Source organism: Girardinichthys multiradiatus, chromosome 11, assembly GCF_021462225.1.
Source record: "Girardinichthys multiradiatus isolate DD_20200921_A chromosome 11, DD_fGirMul_XY1, whole genome shotgun sequence".
Taxonomy (NCBI): Eukaryota; Metazoa; Chordata; class Actinopteri; order Cyprinodontiformes; family Goodeidae; genus Girardinichthys; species Girardinichthys multiradiatus.
Window position 1 is genome coordinate 14,471,623 of NC_061804.1, and position 18,365 is coordinate 14,489,987.

At 37.4% G+C, this 18,365-nt stretch overlaps 1 protein-coding gene across 2 annotated transcripts in view; it reads left to right on the forward strand.

The window, feature by feature from the left end:
• Nucleotides 1-608: 608 nt before the first annotated feature.
• The window catches only part of p4ha2 (procollagen-proline, 2-oxoglutarate 4-dioxygenase (proline 4-hydroxylase), alpha polypeptide 2), a 42,652-nt gene continuing 24,895 nt past the window's right edge, over nucleotides 609-18,365 (forward strand). Inside the window, exons 1-5 of one of the 2 annotated variants that reach the window (XM_047379433.1) lie at nucleotides 609-762; nucleotides 7,916-8,018; nucleotides 12,052-12,148; nucleotides 13,297-13,448; nucleotides 16,664-16,801. In XM_047379433.1, the coding sequence (XP_047235389.1) occupies nucleotides 7,934-8,018; nucleotides 12,052-12,148; nucleotides 13,297-13,448; nucleotides 16,664-16,801 (472 nt within the window). In that variant the 5' untranslated portion in view covers nucleotides 609-762; nucleotides 7,916-7,933. The remainder of the gene's footprint in view (nucleotides 763-7,915; nucleotides 8,019-12,051; nucleotides 12,149-13,296; nucleotides 13,449-16,663; nucleotides 16,802-18,365) is intronic. The other variant, XM_047379434.1, reaches the window with a different exon arrangement.

Consider the following 18,365-nt stretch of genomic DNA (forward strand, 5'->3'; position numbering starts at 1 on the left):
GAACTGAATAACTCGGGAAAAACATAACGTGTTGAAGAAGTAGGTAAAAATAATACTACTACTACTACTACTAATAATAATAATAATGCAGCTACAATAAAATGACGTAAAACGTGGTACACAGAACATATATTTTAATTATAAGACAGATAAACAGAGATAAACACAAACTTGCATTTCATTTTTGATGACATCTAAAACTGTGGCTTATATCTACATAAAAACTAAATTAATATTAAAGAGATCAGATTAAGCATGCGATAGAACCAAATAAAGGTAAAACTTACTAAAAGTTTCACAGATCAATAAAACAAGGGAGATTTGCTGAAATTGGGGTAAAAACTAGGCTAAAAGGATGTTTTTATTTACTTTTAAAAACGTCAACACGTATGTAATATTGTGGTATGACATCATCTGTGTTGTGTTTAACACGTTTTATTTCAATTTAACTGATACCAGAAAAATCCCCTGACTTTGTTCTGAATCTCAATTTTAATAAAAAATAAAAATAAAAAATCAGCTTTTGTCTTTGCTAATTTGAACCTCAATTTTACAGTTTGTAATTTACGAGGTGTACCTGAATGTCTCTGCGCATCTCTTCCTGTACTTAAGGTAAGCCCTCCAGTCTGTTCTGTACGTGGCAGCGGTTCCAAACCCTCCCCGCTGCACTATTCATAACCCCTGGAGGTGCCAAGTGGATTTTTGTGCACGCCAGAAAGCGTGACAGTGTTCTTTTAAAGACGCCAGAGAGGTGCACAGAAGGTAAGCCGACATTACGAGGTATTTCGCTGTCATAGACGCGTGTCTTTACATCATTTCTGAGTCGCTGAGCTCCTCCTGCCTCTTGAACATGCTGGTGATGGTTGTTCTTGGAGTCCCACAAGCGATGTTTCGGGTTGTTTCTGAACATTTCAGATCAAAAAACGTTGTGTGGTTCAAAAAACTTTTTAATAATGTAGTGTGCTATGTGTTAACCTTGGACGTGTGTGTTATGTCTTAAAACGACACAGCGAAACAGCGTTACAATGTTTCACAGCGGATAAGGGGGGAACTTTAAAAAAGTTTCTGTTACACAGAGGAGGGCTGTTTTACACTGTTTGTCACACATACACACACACACACACATGTTCTGAAGTAAAAAAAAAAACAAAACAACAACAATAAATTAGTACATTAAATGCGCGCACATGCAAACAACACGGGGGACTTGCTGAACGAGAGTTGAATTTTAAGATTTTTCTAGAAGCAACTGAACGGGCCTGACGTCATCGGGTCCACTGGGACCCAGGTGATGAGAAGATGAGGAAGAGTTTTTAACGAGTCAGACATGCTCCGGGAAATTGTAACAATTAAACGAACCAAACATCCATGTTATTCATACATGTCAATAAGACAGTTGGCGACTGATTGCAGCGGTTCTTTAAACGGCCAGTGGAAAGCAGGGACGCCTCCAGGGGCGCCTCCAGGATGTTTTGGGAGGAGGAGGAGGAGGGGATGGGGGCACCAACAACAACATCTTTCGAGGTACTTTAAAGAACAATACAATACAAATAATCAGCTAAACTGATATATCAGAACAATTTACTGTACATTTAAAAAAAAATACTCTACCACTCTTATTTAGATTATGTAATTTGATTTGAAGCTGCTTAGAACCTTTTTCTGACATACCTAGTTTGACTGTGCTGTTGTCCTACAGCAGCAGTGCCTCGAAGAAACGATTTTTAATACAGAAATGTTAAACTGTGCCCATGTTAAAACACACAATTAGAGGGCACAATGCTGACTTAATTGTCTAGCAGACAGTTATTGTCACCCTTCACAAGGAGGGGAAATAAACAAAAGGTTGTTGCTGTTGGGTAGCCTATGTCATGTGGGTTACATCAGTCTTTTTACAAGTTAATAGTCAAATAGGGTACCAAGTAGCGATGATATGTAAGAGACATTTAATGTACTGCCAGTTACTTGGGATGAGGAAGCCATTTTTTCCATAATGTGAAAATAGACAAATCATAATTGATTAGAGCAGTCATTCAGAAAGTGTCCTTAGCACAGTCAGCTGAGTAGTCAGAAATGTTGAATGAAGATGGTTATAAATACAACTGTTTTCCCTTTTATATTAAATGTCTTTAATGTGAATTTAGTTAAATATAACATCTCAGTACAATAATCCAGCAAGTCAGTAAAATTGTCAAACTTCTAACCAGGAAATGTTCGCTTCTAGAAAAAAAAAAAAACTTCTATTCTTAAAATATTAGTTGACAAATCCCTGAGTCATGAATCAAATTGCCTCTGTCTAAACACAGTGTTGTAAAGCAGAGGGTTAGAAGCTTTATAGGAAAAGCCAAGGGCTTTGTTCACTTTTAGTCCATGGCTTGTACTGCCACTTAGAGCCCAGTTTCAGTCTAAAAGGATGTATGTTCAACAGGTAAGTGATGCCCTACAATGATGTTTCCTTTTTTCTGCAGCCAACTACAATGATTGTAATGGGCCGTGGCAACCACTGGAGCACACAAAAAGGGGAGGCAACAAATAGAAAGATGGCATGAATCTGTCAGCAGGGATTAGACTTGAAGAGAGATGACACGCACACTCATAGAAGGATGAATTTAGAAATACAGCATGTAGGCTAGAATAATATAACCATAATAAAATCCTGATAGCCTTAAAATATTGAAGCACAGCATCTGATGCTTTCCCGCCTGATTCATATTCATTACAGCATCTTGTTTACGGCAACATTGCTCTGCTCTTATCCAGTTTGGTGCTTAAATGTGTACGTTAAAATATGGTCCTAGTCTGCAGCTTAATATTTTCCATCACACTCTGTAAACTGTTACGAGATGAAAAGATGTGCAACACTGCCAGTTTGATTTTGGGTTACTGGTTTGTGACCTCATTGCAGTCTGGATGATATTTATTCTCAAACTACAGCCGATGATCTAATCCACATTAATTTTTTTTTCTTCCCTTATGGTGTCTGATGGTCAGGAAATGTTCACTTCCCTTCTCTCAGAGTAGGAAAATAGGTCAAGTCTAGTGTTTCTGGAAGGCTCATTGCAAGATTACCTAACAACAGGGGGATGTTCATGCAACTCTTAAGCATAGTTTAGTGGAAGTGAAAGTCACAGCAGTTGCTTTTTTTATGGAGATTTATTGAATTTCCCAAAATTGTGACTGAGCTTTTATTTTATTTTTTGTTATTTATCATGTATATTGAATAGGTACTACTGGGCAGTTAACACCTTCGCCAGTTCATACACCACATGTTGTCCCTTTCTTCTTGTGTTTCATACCCATAAACAAATCATTTAAAACCCCTTCACCTAAACCATTTGTTCATTTCATTTTTTCTCGTTAATATTTTCATGAATTTAATTAAAAAATAATAATAACCGGATTTTACATGTAATTTGATTCAAAATATTTATTATTTTCTAAAGATTCTTTATGGAGCTGAATAGTTAATTCAGTTTTCAATTCAATTCAGTTTTATTTATATAGCGCCAATTCACCACACATGTTGTCTCAAGGCGCTTCACAACAGTCAAGTACATACACTGTCTTTTTTTTCAAAACCTTACCAGTCTGTGAAGAACAATATGTGAATGTGGTTGAAAGGTGAAGATGAAAAGCTGTACACATGAAGAGGTAATTCGATGGTTGAAAGTAGTTCGTTTTTTGACATAAGGTTAGTGATTAGTCAAGTTGCAATAGCATTGCACAATATGTTTTTGCCAGCTCAAGTGTTTGTTTTTTTTTGGCGTCAACAAGGGGAAGAAATCTAAAATCCCTTTTGTACTTTTTGTTTTGTTTTGTTTCCCCCATGCAGTCTGGTATGAAATTACTAAAACTACAAAGTAAGAAACCGGAAAGGGGCAAAATAATCGACAAAATTTATAGTCTAAATTCCAGAGGATTGTCTTTCAGATTCAAAGTTAAAATGAAGATCTGAGAAAGGTTTAAATCTGAAACGGTGTTCTGTTCTTGCAGTGAGTTTAGTCGTTACAGAACAACAGTCTCATCATGTTTACAGTATAACCGTGTACCTTCTCTGTCTGCTGTGGTGATATAAGTGCATACAGTACACCTCTCTCCCACATGTTTAGAAGTGTGTCTGCATACCAGAGTAGAGTACATGCCAGTCTGGTGTACTGATTACCATCAGTCAGGAGAGAAGCTGCTTAGCATTAACATTTGCTCTCTGGCAGCATAATTTCTCTCTGGGAAGATTAAAGACTTCTTAGAATATGTAAATCTTGTCTTCAGTGGTAAATATTCAACAGAGATCATGCAAAGTATGGCTAAACTTTCAAAGTGTTTCAAAATTTTGTTTGATCACCTTATGTCAGTCTTACAAAGTAGGAAACGGGCTTGTTTTTCTCTTTTTATATTCCCATATTAATCACCATTAGCTACACATAGAAAAATGTTACTCTGGTCATCTTCTTTATCAGCTCCTATCATTTGGTGTACTCATTTTGAAGAAAATATAGTTCCTAAAATGACAGAAAGTTGAAGCAGAAGTTTGCATGGTGTCGGGGGGTTAAACACACTATCCTTTTTTTTATTATTTAATAAGGGCTTTTTCTTTCCTGTTGATCTTCTATGACTTATCAGAATGCGACATTAGATCTGTTTGATGTACTTAGAAACCCAGTATTTGACCAAAGTTTTGATCTTTATCTGGTAGACACTAAATACAAGTTTTATACTATGATATTATTTCCAGCTGCCCATAAAGTGGAGAGAAGACAGCTGTTGCACAGACCGGTCATGTTCTTCTTTCTGCGTTTGCTACAGATGTTAGAACGTTTAACTGTTGGAGTAAACATTTGTTCTTCAGGTTGAAACTGGTTGAAAATACGGTCAACGTTGTCCGTTTCTCATATCTTCTCCACTCCCTCTTGCTATTTCTAGTACTTTACAGAAATGTCAGGCAGGAGATAGAACCCAGAAATATCTGGAATGGGATTTTGCTTCAGGAATGTGAAATGGGTGCGTGCAGCAACAGGCGAGTAATCAATCCTGGCTGTAATCTGGGGGATTTGGTCACTTCTTTTCTAGTTTAGGACTGTGGTAATTATGATCTGGGCCAGGGCTATTTAGGTAAACCAGTCAGTTTTAAAATACATTTAACAGAGACGAGAGCCTACCAAGCACAATCCATGGTGAAAACAGTAAAAAAAAAAAACCCATCAGTTTAACAACTCTGCTGTTATTTACTATTGAGTGGTATTAGAGCACATCAGTCAGTGTAATATAGATGTGTGAACTGCAGTAATGTGTTTACAGCATGTATGAGTGTTGAGTTCATATACTATACAGTACATGGACATAGTTTTCAGTTGGCTGAAATTTCTGTATAAAAGTTCAGTTTTTGTGTCTTATGTTATATTCAAAGTTTTTGCTAAACAGAATTATGAACTTCATTAGCTGTAATTAGGGCTGCGCAATATTAAACAATCTTGTGATGCCAATAATATTGGCAACTATTGTGATAGCGATATCAGTTGCTACAAGTGTGCTTCCATCTCTCTGTGACCTTTAGCATTTTGCACGATCTCATTTGTGTCCGGTGTGATCCTCTGCTGCCGTGAGACTCTGTATAACTGGCTAAACATTACATTAGCATGTAAAATGCAACTTCATAACACTGATTTTCCTCTGATGTTCCAGTTTTTAAGATGAAATTGTAAGTACCCTGCATCCTTAATGTCTTCAGCACCAGACTAATTGGGAAAATTCTGTCAGTGGTACTAATGATATTTCTTTACTTTAGCTTTATTTATTGCGCTGTTGCACACTGTAGATAAATTTGGCAAAGCAGACAGTTTTAGAAATGAAATAAGATTAAATTTAAACTTGATTCACAACAGATATGCAGTTTTTTATGTTAAAAAAGTTCAGGAGGTGTGACATTCACTGAAAAAAAAAATGATTTAAACAAATGGCCTAGATCTGGAGGTTTTACTTTGCTTTTCTGTTTTATATTTTGCAGGGAGTTGCTCACACCCACTGTGGCACATTCCATTGTAATAACTATAATTATAGAGACATTAAAAATAAAACTGGCAATAATAAACTCTTTCCCTGAACCAGCATAATAAAGATTTATATTTACTTTCATTTAAATCTAGGAAAGACAGTTTTATTTACTTCCACTGTTTTTTTTTATGTCTAATGCATTTTTTTATCTATTGAAAGTAGATGAAAATATGTTACATTTAACTAAAGAACTGATAATATCATTGGCAGACCTGCAAGAAGTGGGAGCACTGGAATTTAATTTCAGAAAGTACATTATATGTGTTATTTCTTTTCAGAAATCTTTGCCTCTGTTGGAAAATCATGTGCTTTAAACATTAACTTACAACAATCTAGCTGCAATTTATAGTTACATCATATTTTCGTAGCAGGTGAATTGTTTGTGAAACTGCTTCGTTTTTAACTAGAGTGCATCTTAAATCAAAGTATCAACCTTATTCTGCTTGTTTTTGTTTTTGTCCGAAACTGTTGATGATAGAGTTGTGCAGGGAGAAGTATGTGTGTGACTGTGCTTGCGTTTGCCAGTGTGGATGTGAGCATATTTGCATGGTTGAAGCAGTCATCACTAAGAACAGTGCTGAGGAGAAAGTGAAAAAAGTCACTTTCACGAAGAAAATTCCCGTGTTCTTGTCTATGAACAAAGAGCTAGCACAGATCATGTTCCTTTTTAGTCCAGATAAAATCATTCAGGCGTCCAATAAAAACATTTAATACACACAGAGCAATAGCTTTTTCACAACTGTTTGTAATGAAACTCAACATTTTGCTTGGTTTAGGTTTCCTGGTATTTATTTTCGTTCTTATTTCAGACGTGGAAGTTGGAATGAGGTTGGGCCTTTTTATGACCATTTTTTTTGTAAAGTATGGATTTTGTCATGAACATCAGCAGCCATCTGGTGGCCATATTAAAGCAAGGAACAAGTAAAACAAACTTCCTCTGACCTTTATGTGCATGGTCCAGGTGAGCAGAGAAATGAGAAAAGTTAGTAACATGTCTCATGTTCTCTTTTAGATGAAACATGTTTTTACTTGGAAATATTTTTGTTTTCTGTTGGTTTTTTTGAGAAGTGGACAGAACTGCTGCTGAGGAAAAGAAATAAAAACTGTTAAACACAGCACTTAGTACAGAAACACAATATCCTTGTGTACACCACTGCAAGTTTATATATTTAATTTGAAAAGAAAGGTAATTGACAGAGATAACCCAACTCAATCTAAAGGATCCAAGAATCGGAGGTCTTAATCAAGGCGTTTTGAATCAGAGTCCAGAAGTACACTCAACCTTCGACATGTTTTGGTGGTCTGTTTATGACTTTACAGCTGCTGCGGTACAGAACCATTTTCAAATCCATAAGGAGAACAGTTCATTTGCCACTTTAAACATTTGCCATTTAGGTATTTCTTGAGAGGATTTGAATGGAGCTCAGTAGATTTGAATAGATTCAAAACCACCAATTAAGTTATATCACTCACCTTAATAAAGCAAACTCACCCAGGCATTTGTTTTACCTGGCCAATAATGCAAAGAACCCATTAACTTGAACACAGGTTTACTGCACTGTAGTCCTACTGAGGTGTCGAGCGTTTAAATTGGGGGGGGGGATTTTTAACACTTTTAATGTGGCATCGGATGCAGACATGGTATCTGCAATTACTTAGGAACATAAAATCTTGATTGGGACATCCCCGATGGAAACCTTATCAGACAGATGGCTACAAGTACAGTGTTCATAACATAAGTCTTTTTGAAGATTTAAAATAATATATATGTCAAATGTTACAAATACTAAAATCTCCCAATTATCTTCCACAATATTCTGTTATTAATCAGTCTGTTTTAAATTAAAATATGTTTCTGTTATTAAAGGTTGCGGAACAGGACAAAATGAGGAACTCATGGTTTTGGATCTCGTGGATTTGGCTCTGGTGCTGCTGCTGCTCTACACACGGGGATATCTTTACCTCCATTGGTAGGTTAAAATCATCTTATTTCTTTGTTTGGAAATTCTAAGTATTATTATTTATTCAGTCAGTCAGTCAGTCAGTTAGTCATTTTCTACCGCTTATTCCATAGTGGGTTGCGGGGGAGCTGGTGCCTATCTCCAGCAGTCTATGGGCGAGAGGCAGGGTACACCCTGGACAGGTTGCCAGTCCATCGCAGGGCAACACACAAACAACCATGAACACACTCATTCATACACCTAAGGGCAATTTAGAGAGACCAATTAACCTAACAGGCATGTCTTTGGACTGTGGGAGGAAGCCAGAGTACCCAGTGAGAACCCACGCATGCACAGGGAGAACATGCAAACTCCATGCAGAAGGACCCCAGGCTGGGAATCGAACCCAGGACCTTCTTGCTGCAAGGCAACAGTGCTACCAACTGCACCACCGTGCAGCCCATTCTTATTTATTTTTAGTATTTAATCTTTTTAGCTTGCTTTGCTTGCAAATGTCCTGTCATACTCTTTTTACTTTGTTTTAGAAGTAACATCATAGTTAGAATTTTGTAAAAAACCCCTTTAAAAAAATATTTGTTTAACAAACAGTTATGTATTTGATTAATAAAAACGCTTTGCTTTAGAAAATCAGCATACTTACAAAAAAAAATCAATATTCCCCAGATTTTCCCAAAATTTCTTCATATTATCTATAATACTTTTGTTGGACGATATAGCAGGTAGAATAACTTTATATTCCTGTCACACTACTGCTCTAAGTACTACTTAGATCCAACAGCAATGACCCTAATATAATATTACCTAAATTGCCTCATACAGGTCCTTCTCAAAAAATTAGCATATTGTGATAAAGTTCATTATTTTCTATAATGTAATGATGGAAATGTAATATTCATATATTTTAGATTCATTGCACACTAACTGAAATATTTCAGGTATTTTATTGTCTTAATACGGATGATTGTGGCATACAGCTCATGAAAACCCAAAATTCCTATCTCACAAAATTAGCATATTTCATCCAACCAATAAAAGAAAAGTGTTTTTAATACAAAAAACGTCAACCTTCAAATAATCATGTACAGTTATGCACTCAATACTTGGTCGGGAATCCTTTGGCAGAAATGACTGCTTCAATGCGGCGTGGCATGGAGGCAATCAGCCTGTGGCACTGCTGAGGTCTTATGGAGGCCCAGGATGCTTCGATAGCGGCCTTTAGCTCATCCAGAGTGTTGGGTCTTGAGTCTCTCAACGTTCTCTTCACAATATCCCACAGATTCTCTATGGGGTTCAGGTCAGGAGAGTTGGCAGGCCAATTGAGCACAGTGATACCATGGTCAGTAAACCATTTACCAGTGGTTTTGGCACTGTGAGCAGGTGCCAGGTCGTGCTGAAAAATGAAATCTTCATCTCCATAAAGCTTTTCAGCAGATGGAAGCATGAAGTGCTCCAAAATCTCCTGATAGCTAGCTGCATTGACCCTGCCCTTGATAAAACACAGTGGACCAACACCAGCAGCTGACACGGCACCCCAGACCATCACTGACTGTGGGTACTTGACACTGGACTTCTGGCATTTGGCATTTCCTTCTCCCCAGTCTTCCTCCAGACTCTGGACCTTGATTTCCGAATGACATGCAGAATTTGCTTTCATCCAAAAAAAGTACTTTGGACCACTGAGCAACAGTCCAGTGCTGCTTCTCTGTAGCCCAGGTCTGAGGAATGCGGCACCTGTAGCCCATTTCCTGCTCACGCCTGTGCACGGTGGCTCTGGATGTTTCTACTCCAGACTCAGTCCACTGCTTCTGCAGGTCCCCCAAGGTCTGGAATCGGCCCTTCTCCACAATCTTCCTCAGGGTCCGGTCACCTCTTCTCGTTGTGCAGCGTTTTCTGCCACACTTTTTTTTCCTTCCCACAGACTTCCCACTGAGGTGCCTTGATACAGCACTCTGGGAACAGCCTATTCGTTCAGAAATGTCTTTCTGTGTCTTACCCTCTTGCTTGAGGGTGTCAATAGGGGCCTTCTGGACAGCAGTCAGGTCGGCAGTCTTACCCATGATTGGGGTTTTGAGTGATGAACCAGGCTGGGAGTTTTAAAGGCCTCAGGAATCTTTTGCAGGTGTTTAGAGTTAACTCGTTGATTCAGATGATTAGGTTCATAGCTCGTTTAGAGACCCTTTTAATGATATGCTAATTTTGTGAGATAGGAATTTTGGGTTTTCATGAGCTGTATGCCAAAATCATCCGTATTAAGACAATAAAAGACCTGAAATATTTCAGTTAGTGTGCAATGAATCTAAAATATATGAATGTTAAATTTTCATCATGACATTATGGAAAATAATGAACTTTATCACAATATGCTAATTTTTTGAGAAGGACCTGTATTAGGCAATACATTAACCACAGCATGCTGAAAGGTTTCAGAGGCCCCAACTGACCGCAACCCGACCTACCTTCTGATTAATTCAACTAAAAGCTATTTAACTTCTTGAGGCACAAGAGAACAGGTAAAGAGCACTGACCTTTTAGATAATGGTGGTTAGGTGATTATTAAATATGAAAAGCATAAATAAATAAAGTGAGACAATGACATTACAGCAAACATCAATGACATAAACACAATGAATTTTATACCCAATAAACATGCATACTATACAAATCGAGAGAGCATCAGCAATGACTAACAAAAAAAAGTCAAGAAATGACAGAAGTTATTTCGCAAAATGCGCTTCATTCCCTCAGGTTTTGACCTACAGTACATAACAGTTTTACAGTATTTTGATACCCCAACATAATTGGCAAAATTAGAAACAGTGTTGCAGTACCCTTTATCTAATTACTTCAAATGCTGTTTTAATAGGCATTCCTCCAAAGAAGAGCTGAAATTGTAAATCAACATGTGCAGAAGTTCACTATATGTGATAACCGATGGATGTGTTTGTCATTTCATTCTACGGTCTCATATTAGTCCCGTATTATTTGAGGTGTGTCATTTATTATGTACGTCATACAAACAGACATTCTTCCTTTACCTTACTACTATTTACAATCTCTGACTTTATATATTCATGCAGATCTCTGAATATGGGAATTTCTTATGTGTTGCCTTTATCTACTGTGGCTATCAATGGTCATGACGTCTTCAGCCAACTAGCTGAAAGCTTTTGACGCGGGTCAGTTATCTGTGGGCAAACTTAAACAGACACATTTATACTATGTCTCTGCATGATTACGTCTTTTAAAGAATAAATACAAAATATTAAAGCCATTCTTAAAGATAAAATATTACAGTGACTACAGATAGGCTTTGATCGCTAAAACAAAAACAAAAAACAAGTGATATGTCTGCTTCATTTAAGAACAGGATAGCTGGTTGCTTTATCTGCAATGATAAAGCAATTCTGGATGATATATCTTTTGTTTTTAAAAAGTTTTAGTTATTGATATTTAAAAAAGAAATACTTATAAATGTATAGTTTCATATGAAGTCATCTCTTGATGTAATTGTAAAATAAATTATTAAACCTATAATGAAAAAAAAACATGTATACTTCCCTGCTTTTGTGTGCAACTACCTTAGTTTATGTGTTAAAAAAAAGTGTCAGCTAAAACAGATATTGCACAATATGCATTACATTTGCACTTGGTTGCATTTTTCCTTCTGTGCTTTCTGCCCTTGCAAATTAGTCATAGCTGAATGCCTCCCTGAAATGTGCACTCTATAGTCCTCAACGGTTTATGGATTAGATTTTAGCTGTCGTTTGCTAAATAACTGTGGCCTATCACAGCTCCCCAGTATGTGACTGAGGATATATTTAATCACAGCCTGACAATACAATTTAACCAAAAAAGAAAGTCTTAAAAAACAAGGAGAAATACATAAAAAATAATGAAAAGAGGTCATTTTTCTTAAACGTTCAGCTATTATGTAACTTTAATAAAAGTTATAGTAAGAGTTTTGATGGGGTCTTTATCTGTTGTAACACATTGAATACATTGTTGACTTGCCAATAATATGTATACATGTTTGATTCTGCAGGACAAATGACTGATCTACTCTACACAGAAAAGGAGCTGGTCCAGTCTCTGAGAGAATATATCAGAGCTGAGGAGTCCAAGCTGGCTGCTGTCAAAAGGTCATTGGAAGTGATGCATGTTATTCCTATTCTGGATTTATCTTCAGTCCTCTTTACTTTGACATCAATTAAGGAAATCCAGTGCAATCAACTACAATTAAGAAGCCTGCCTATTAGTAAATAATGTATTGTAATCTCAGTATAATTACAGCTGTTCTGTGAAAGCCTCAGAAGTTTGTTAGAGAACATTAATAAACAAACAGCAACAAGAAGACCAAGGAACACAGCAGACGGGTCAGGAATACAGTTGTGGAAAGCTCATTAAGAGCTGTGAGAGGGTGTCTTATAACTGGAAACCTATGGGTTCCTGAACCTTTTTTTTCCCGCAACTGAACTTCCCCATAACCTGTTTACATAGATTTACATCCCCTTACCGAATAGCTCATCTACTTGCAAGAAGACTGCGGGTAGATTTCTACCCACCTTGATCCGATTGGGCCCCGGTTCCTGCAGTGGACAGCCAGGAGGGAGAAAAACTGACCCAGAAAATTATCTTGGTTCCTGAAAAGGCCCCTGAAGTTAAAACACACCTCTAGACATAACTGTCCACCTAAACTGACAGGTCAGATAAGGAGATCATTAATCAGAGAAGCCACCAAGAGACTAGTGTTAACTCTGGAGGAGGTGCAGATATATCCAGCTCAGGTAGAACACTCTCTGGACAGGAGAGCAATTAGTAGTCCCCTCCAAAAATCTGTATTTGTTTGGAAAAGGGACAAGAAGAAAAGAATGCTGTTAAAGGTCTTATTTTGAGTTTGCCACAGGCCTTGTAGGGCACACAGAGAACATGTGGCTAAGCTGCTCAGGTCAGATCAGACCAATCTTTAACTTCTAGGCCTACATGCAAAACACTTTGTGTAGCAAAAAACTAACGCACCATCACCAAACCATCTCCATGTAAATTGTGGTGAACTTCTTTCTGCACTATCAGTCTTCCTCATGTTAAGAAATTAGGTTTCCCGTTTCAGTAACTTGCATTGCATCATGGTTTCTGTACAATGACACAACCTTTTCTTTTTTGTACACACTAATTAGCCCCTTTTAAGATTATTGAGCATAAGTAAAATATTTAAATGCATGTATCTTTTTTGGAGTGTTTGCGGATGCTTTTGCAGAAGTAGACACTTTTTGTATTTTTTGTTCACCAGTTGGGCAAGCAAACTTGATGCTCTGACAAAAGTTTCCACTTCGGACCCTGAGGGCTACCTGGCCCATCCAGTGAACGCCTACAAACTGATGAAAAGGCTCAACACAGAGTGGTCTGAACTGGAGACCCTGGTGCTTCAGAATCCCTCGGATGGTAAGGAAGTGTGTCCAGTACCGATGACGCAGTCTGTAAAGTCTGTGTGCCTCCATGTAAATCAGTTAATAACCACACCAAGTCTTCTTCTGTAGATGATTAGACCTAAACCCAAACCTAAAAATGAATCTATGGATGTGGCAATTAGAGCAAAAAGACTGGATGCAAATCCTAGGGATGTCGCAACTTGGTACCAAATTTCGTTTAGTTCTAGATTCAAAACCACCAATTGAGTTATATCACTCACTGGAATACAGCAAACTCACCCAGGCATTTGTTTTACTTGGCCAATAATGCAAAGAACCCATTAACTTGAACACAGGTTTACTTTACTGCACTATAGTCCTACTGAGGTGTCGAGCGTTTAAATTGCGGGGATTTGTAACACGTTTAATGTGGCATCGGATGCAGACATGGTATTTGGAATTACTTAGGAACATAAAATCAAATTTCGTTTAGTTCTGTGTGTGATCTTTTATATTTATCCGTCATCCATGTTTTGTCTTTGGCAAAACAGATGTATCTATGTAATGCTTGTATAGCACGTTAAGTTAAAGTGATACAGACAGAAAAATTTAGTTAAAGATGAAGCTAAAGAGGCAGTTAAGTACAGGTGCAATACATTTGAATGTAACTGAAAATGTATTTATTTCAGTATCTAGACTCAATTAAACATAAAATTAATACATAGATTCATGACACACACAGTGAGGTATTTTAGGCATTTATTTCTGCCCATTTGGATGATCATAGCTTACAGCTAATGAAAACCCCAAATTCAGTTTGAATTAGTGCATCAGTGATGTGGAGGCTCTGCTGAAGTGTTAAAGAAGCCCAGTTTGCATTGTTGGCTCTGGTTCCTTCTTGACTTCTCTGGGGTCTAGGTCAGGCCACTTTTCTGGACAATACAACAGAGTAATACTCTGTCATTAAAGCACTTATTGGTACTTTTGTCAGTGTTAGCAAGTGCTGCTGGAAAATTAGATTACCGTTTCCAAAATGCTTTTCAGCAGAAGGAAGTATAAAAGTGCTCTAAATATTTTCTGGTTGACAGCTGCGCTGGCTTTAGAGCTCATACAGCACAGTGGACCAACACCAGCTTATGGCAATGCTCCTCAAATCATCACTGACTTTGGAAACTTCACACTGGACCTCAAGCATCTTGGATTATGTTCTTCCATACTCTTCCTTCAGATTCTCAAACCTTAATTTCCAAATGCAATAAAAATAAAAACAAATAAAAAAACTGCTTAGTCAATCACTTAACCTGGATGGCATTAAATTGACCTCCGGTAATAAAGTAAAAAACCTTGGTGTTATTTTTGACCAGGACATGTCATTTAAATCCCATATTAAACAGGTTTCTAGGATTTCCTTCTTTCACCTCCAGAATATTGCCAAAATTAGAAATATCCTGTTCAGGAGTGACGCTGAAAAACTAGTCCATGCATTTGTTACTTCAAGGCTGGACTATTGTAATTCTTTACTATCAGGATGTCCATAAAATACAGTTAAAAGCCTTCAGCTGATTCACAATGCTGCAGCAAGAGTTCTGATGAAAATTAAAAAAAGAGATCATATTTCTCCTCTTTTAGCTTCCCTTCATTGGCTCTCTGTTAAATTTAGAATAGAATTTAAAATTCTCCTCCTCACATATAAAGTCCTTAATGATCTAGCTCCTTCATACATCAGAGATCTGATTGTTCCATATGTTCCTAACAGAGCACTTCGTTCTCAGACTGCAGGTTTACTGGTGGTTCCTAGAGTCTCTAGAAGTAGAATGGGAGGCCGATCCTTTAGTTATCAGGCTCCTCTCCTGTGGAACCAGCTCCCGGTTTTGGTCTGTGAAGCAGACAACATTTACTTTTCCATCCCATAGAAAGGACTCCTGGATCAGTGCTTCTTTGTTCTCTTTGTGTCTCTGCTCTGTTTTCTCAAACCCCCAGACGGTCGTGTCAGATGGCCGCTCACACTGAGCCTGGTTCTGCTGGAGGTTTCTTCCTGTTAAAAGGGAGTTTTTCCTCTCCACTGTCGCTACATGCATGCTCAGTATGAGGGATTGCTGCAAAGTCAACACCAGTGACTGTCCACTGTCTCTACATGCTCATCCGGGAGGAGGGAATGCTGCAAGTCACTGACTGGATGCAATCTGCTGGGTTTCCTTAGATAGAAAATTTTTTTATCCAATTTGAATAAAAAGCTAACTCTGACTGAACTGTTCAATGGTTAGGATTAATTGGAATGTATGTACCTGACTGTTGTGAAGTGCCTTGAGACATGTGTTGTGAATTGGCGCTATATAAATAAACTGAATTGAATAAAAAAATGGCTTCATCTAAAAATACAGCTTTTGACCACCGAGCAACAGTTTGTTTCTTCGTAGCCCAGGTATGGCGCTACTGATGTTGTCCTTGAAACATCTCTGTGCGGTTACTGTACTGACACCAGCTCCATGTGTTGTTAATCATCCCCAAATTGTCAATTAGCTTTGCTTCACAATCCTCTCAAGGCTGTGGTTGTTCTTAATGGTTGTACACCATATTCTACCACACTTTTTCCAGTCACTCAACTTTCCATTTATTTACTTGGATACAGGACCCTGTGAGCAGCCACCTCCTTTAGCAATGATGTGTGGCTTTTCCCTATTGTCAAGTCAGCTTTCTTTCCCATGATTGCATAGACCGTAGTTTAACATTCATGTATGAATAATTGACTTTTTGGCTTCCATAGTTTCACCATTCTAACCTGTACTGCATGTGTCAAAGAAATGTCTAGGAGGTAGAAATGATTCATCCCATTTGGCAGTCTCCTTCATCCAGATTCATATGTAGCTCTGGTTATTAAATCACTGCTCCACAGATGAAACAGCTAAGCAACATAAAAGCCAACTGGGAAAATTAATGTAGCAGGGGGAGTCACACCATACCTCTACCATCATATATTGGCTTCATAAACCCGGGGCTGCAAGAGGCAAACATGAAGAACTGTTGCTTTTATGAACAAATTTTGTATTATCATGATTTATTTTCGTTATGCTGCCTTTACTGACAAAATAAATTGTAATTTCTAACTTCTGTTTGGAGGAAAAAATAATATTTTAGAAATGCCTAAGTGTCAACAAACAACCAGGTTCTGTATAGTATGTATACAGAACAATGAAAATATGTTTCCTTTGCTAATGTTGTCATCGTCAGTCCGCCACTGTGTTTTCACAGGCTTCATCGGCAACATCTCCATACACAGACAGTACTTTCCTGATGCGGAGGATGAGACAGGCGCTGCCAAAGCTTTGATGCGTCTTCAGGACACATATCAGCTGGATTCAGAAGCGTTCTCCAAAGGAAAACTCCCAGGTAAACAGAGAGTTGACAATGATTGTGTAAATGTGTATATGTATGTATTTAAAGTACATCTTTGCAGGATGGTTATTTTCGCTGTCCTAATCTCGTCAGTCTCTACTTAACGTTACTCTTGGGTTAAGGTTGAGCTGGAGTTAAATGTTAAAGTAACTGTAGAGTTTATAGTAGAACTAAATTTAAGGATAACTAAATGTTTAATAATATTTTTTGCACTATACATAGAGACACACACAGTGAGCATTGAACACAGAATACTCGTTGCAGGATTTCTTTCATGATTGTCCTTTATTTAGCTTCATCCGTCTTCCCATTAACCTTCATTTGTCTTCCTGTACCTGCTTAAGAAAGGCATCCAGCGTATTGCTGCCACCACATTTCAACCACAAATGGTGTTTCCATGTAGGCCAAAAGTTTAACTTCAATCTGATCTGCCACGGGGCTCTTATTCCATGCTTGCTGTGTCCCCTACATGGATTGTAGCAAACTGAAAATGAGACTTCCCTGTGGCCTTCTTTCAAAACTTCCATTTTTATTGCCACTCTTCTATAAAGACCAGTTTTGTGAAGTATATAACTAATAGTTGTCCTGTCAGGAGATTTGCATTCCTGATATTTTCAGATTATGGATTGGTCTTTGAGATGTTTGGGATGTTTTTTTATAATCTAACCTTGCTTTAGACCTCTCCCCAACCTCCTCCCTGTTTGTTCACAAATGTTCTCTGACAAATCTCTGAGACCTTCACAGCACACCTGAGAACAAATCACACAAAGGTGGACATTGTTTATTAACTATATGACTTCCGAGAGGGGACTGAACTGGATTTTAACTTAAAAAACAAAAGTTGTTTATACCATTTATTTTTTGTTTTCAATTATGCACTATTGTGTGTTGCAATTAATCCCAATAAAATAAATTCAAGCTTGTTATGGTAACAAGAAATGTGGAAAAGGTTTAGAGGGATGAACAATTTTGCAAGGCAGATGCAGAAGACCAATGCCTTACACAGCAACAAAACCATTTAAAAGCAAAATATATGTTTTTTTATTGTCATGTTTTTCTAATATATATATATTCTTTTAATTAATTATAAATAAAACCACTTCGGAGAAACCATGAAGGCAGAGTAGTCTGGTTAAAGTAGATGAAATAGGGGAAGGAGAGACTGAGCTATATGTAAACAGGTATGGGTAAATAAAATGCATTTGATAGATTTTCTTTCTAAAAATATTTTTTAAACCTCATTTAACTATGACATAACCAAAAAAAAAAACAGCAGGACAAATTAAGGACTCGAAGCCTTGAAACACAAAGATGTAAAATGTAATTCTTACTCAGAAAATACTCTATAAAAAAATCCCTAGTGTTCAAAGTAACAACTTCAGATGCTATGGACAAAGTATGGCTTCACCTTGAAAATATTAATTCTGGTTCATCTGAATCAAATAGTTTTGGAAAGGCTTTATGTGCTTGATTGAATGAAAGTAATGTAATGAATAACATTTGGACTGAATTATAATAATAATGAATAATATTTTAGTGGACCTGTTTTCTCCCTTCT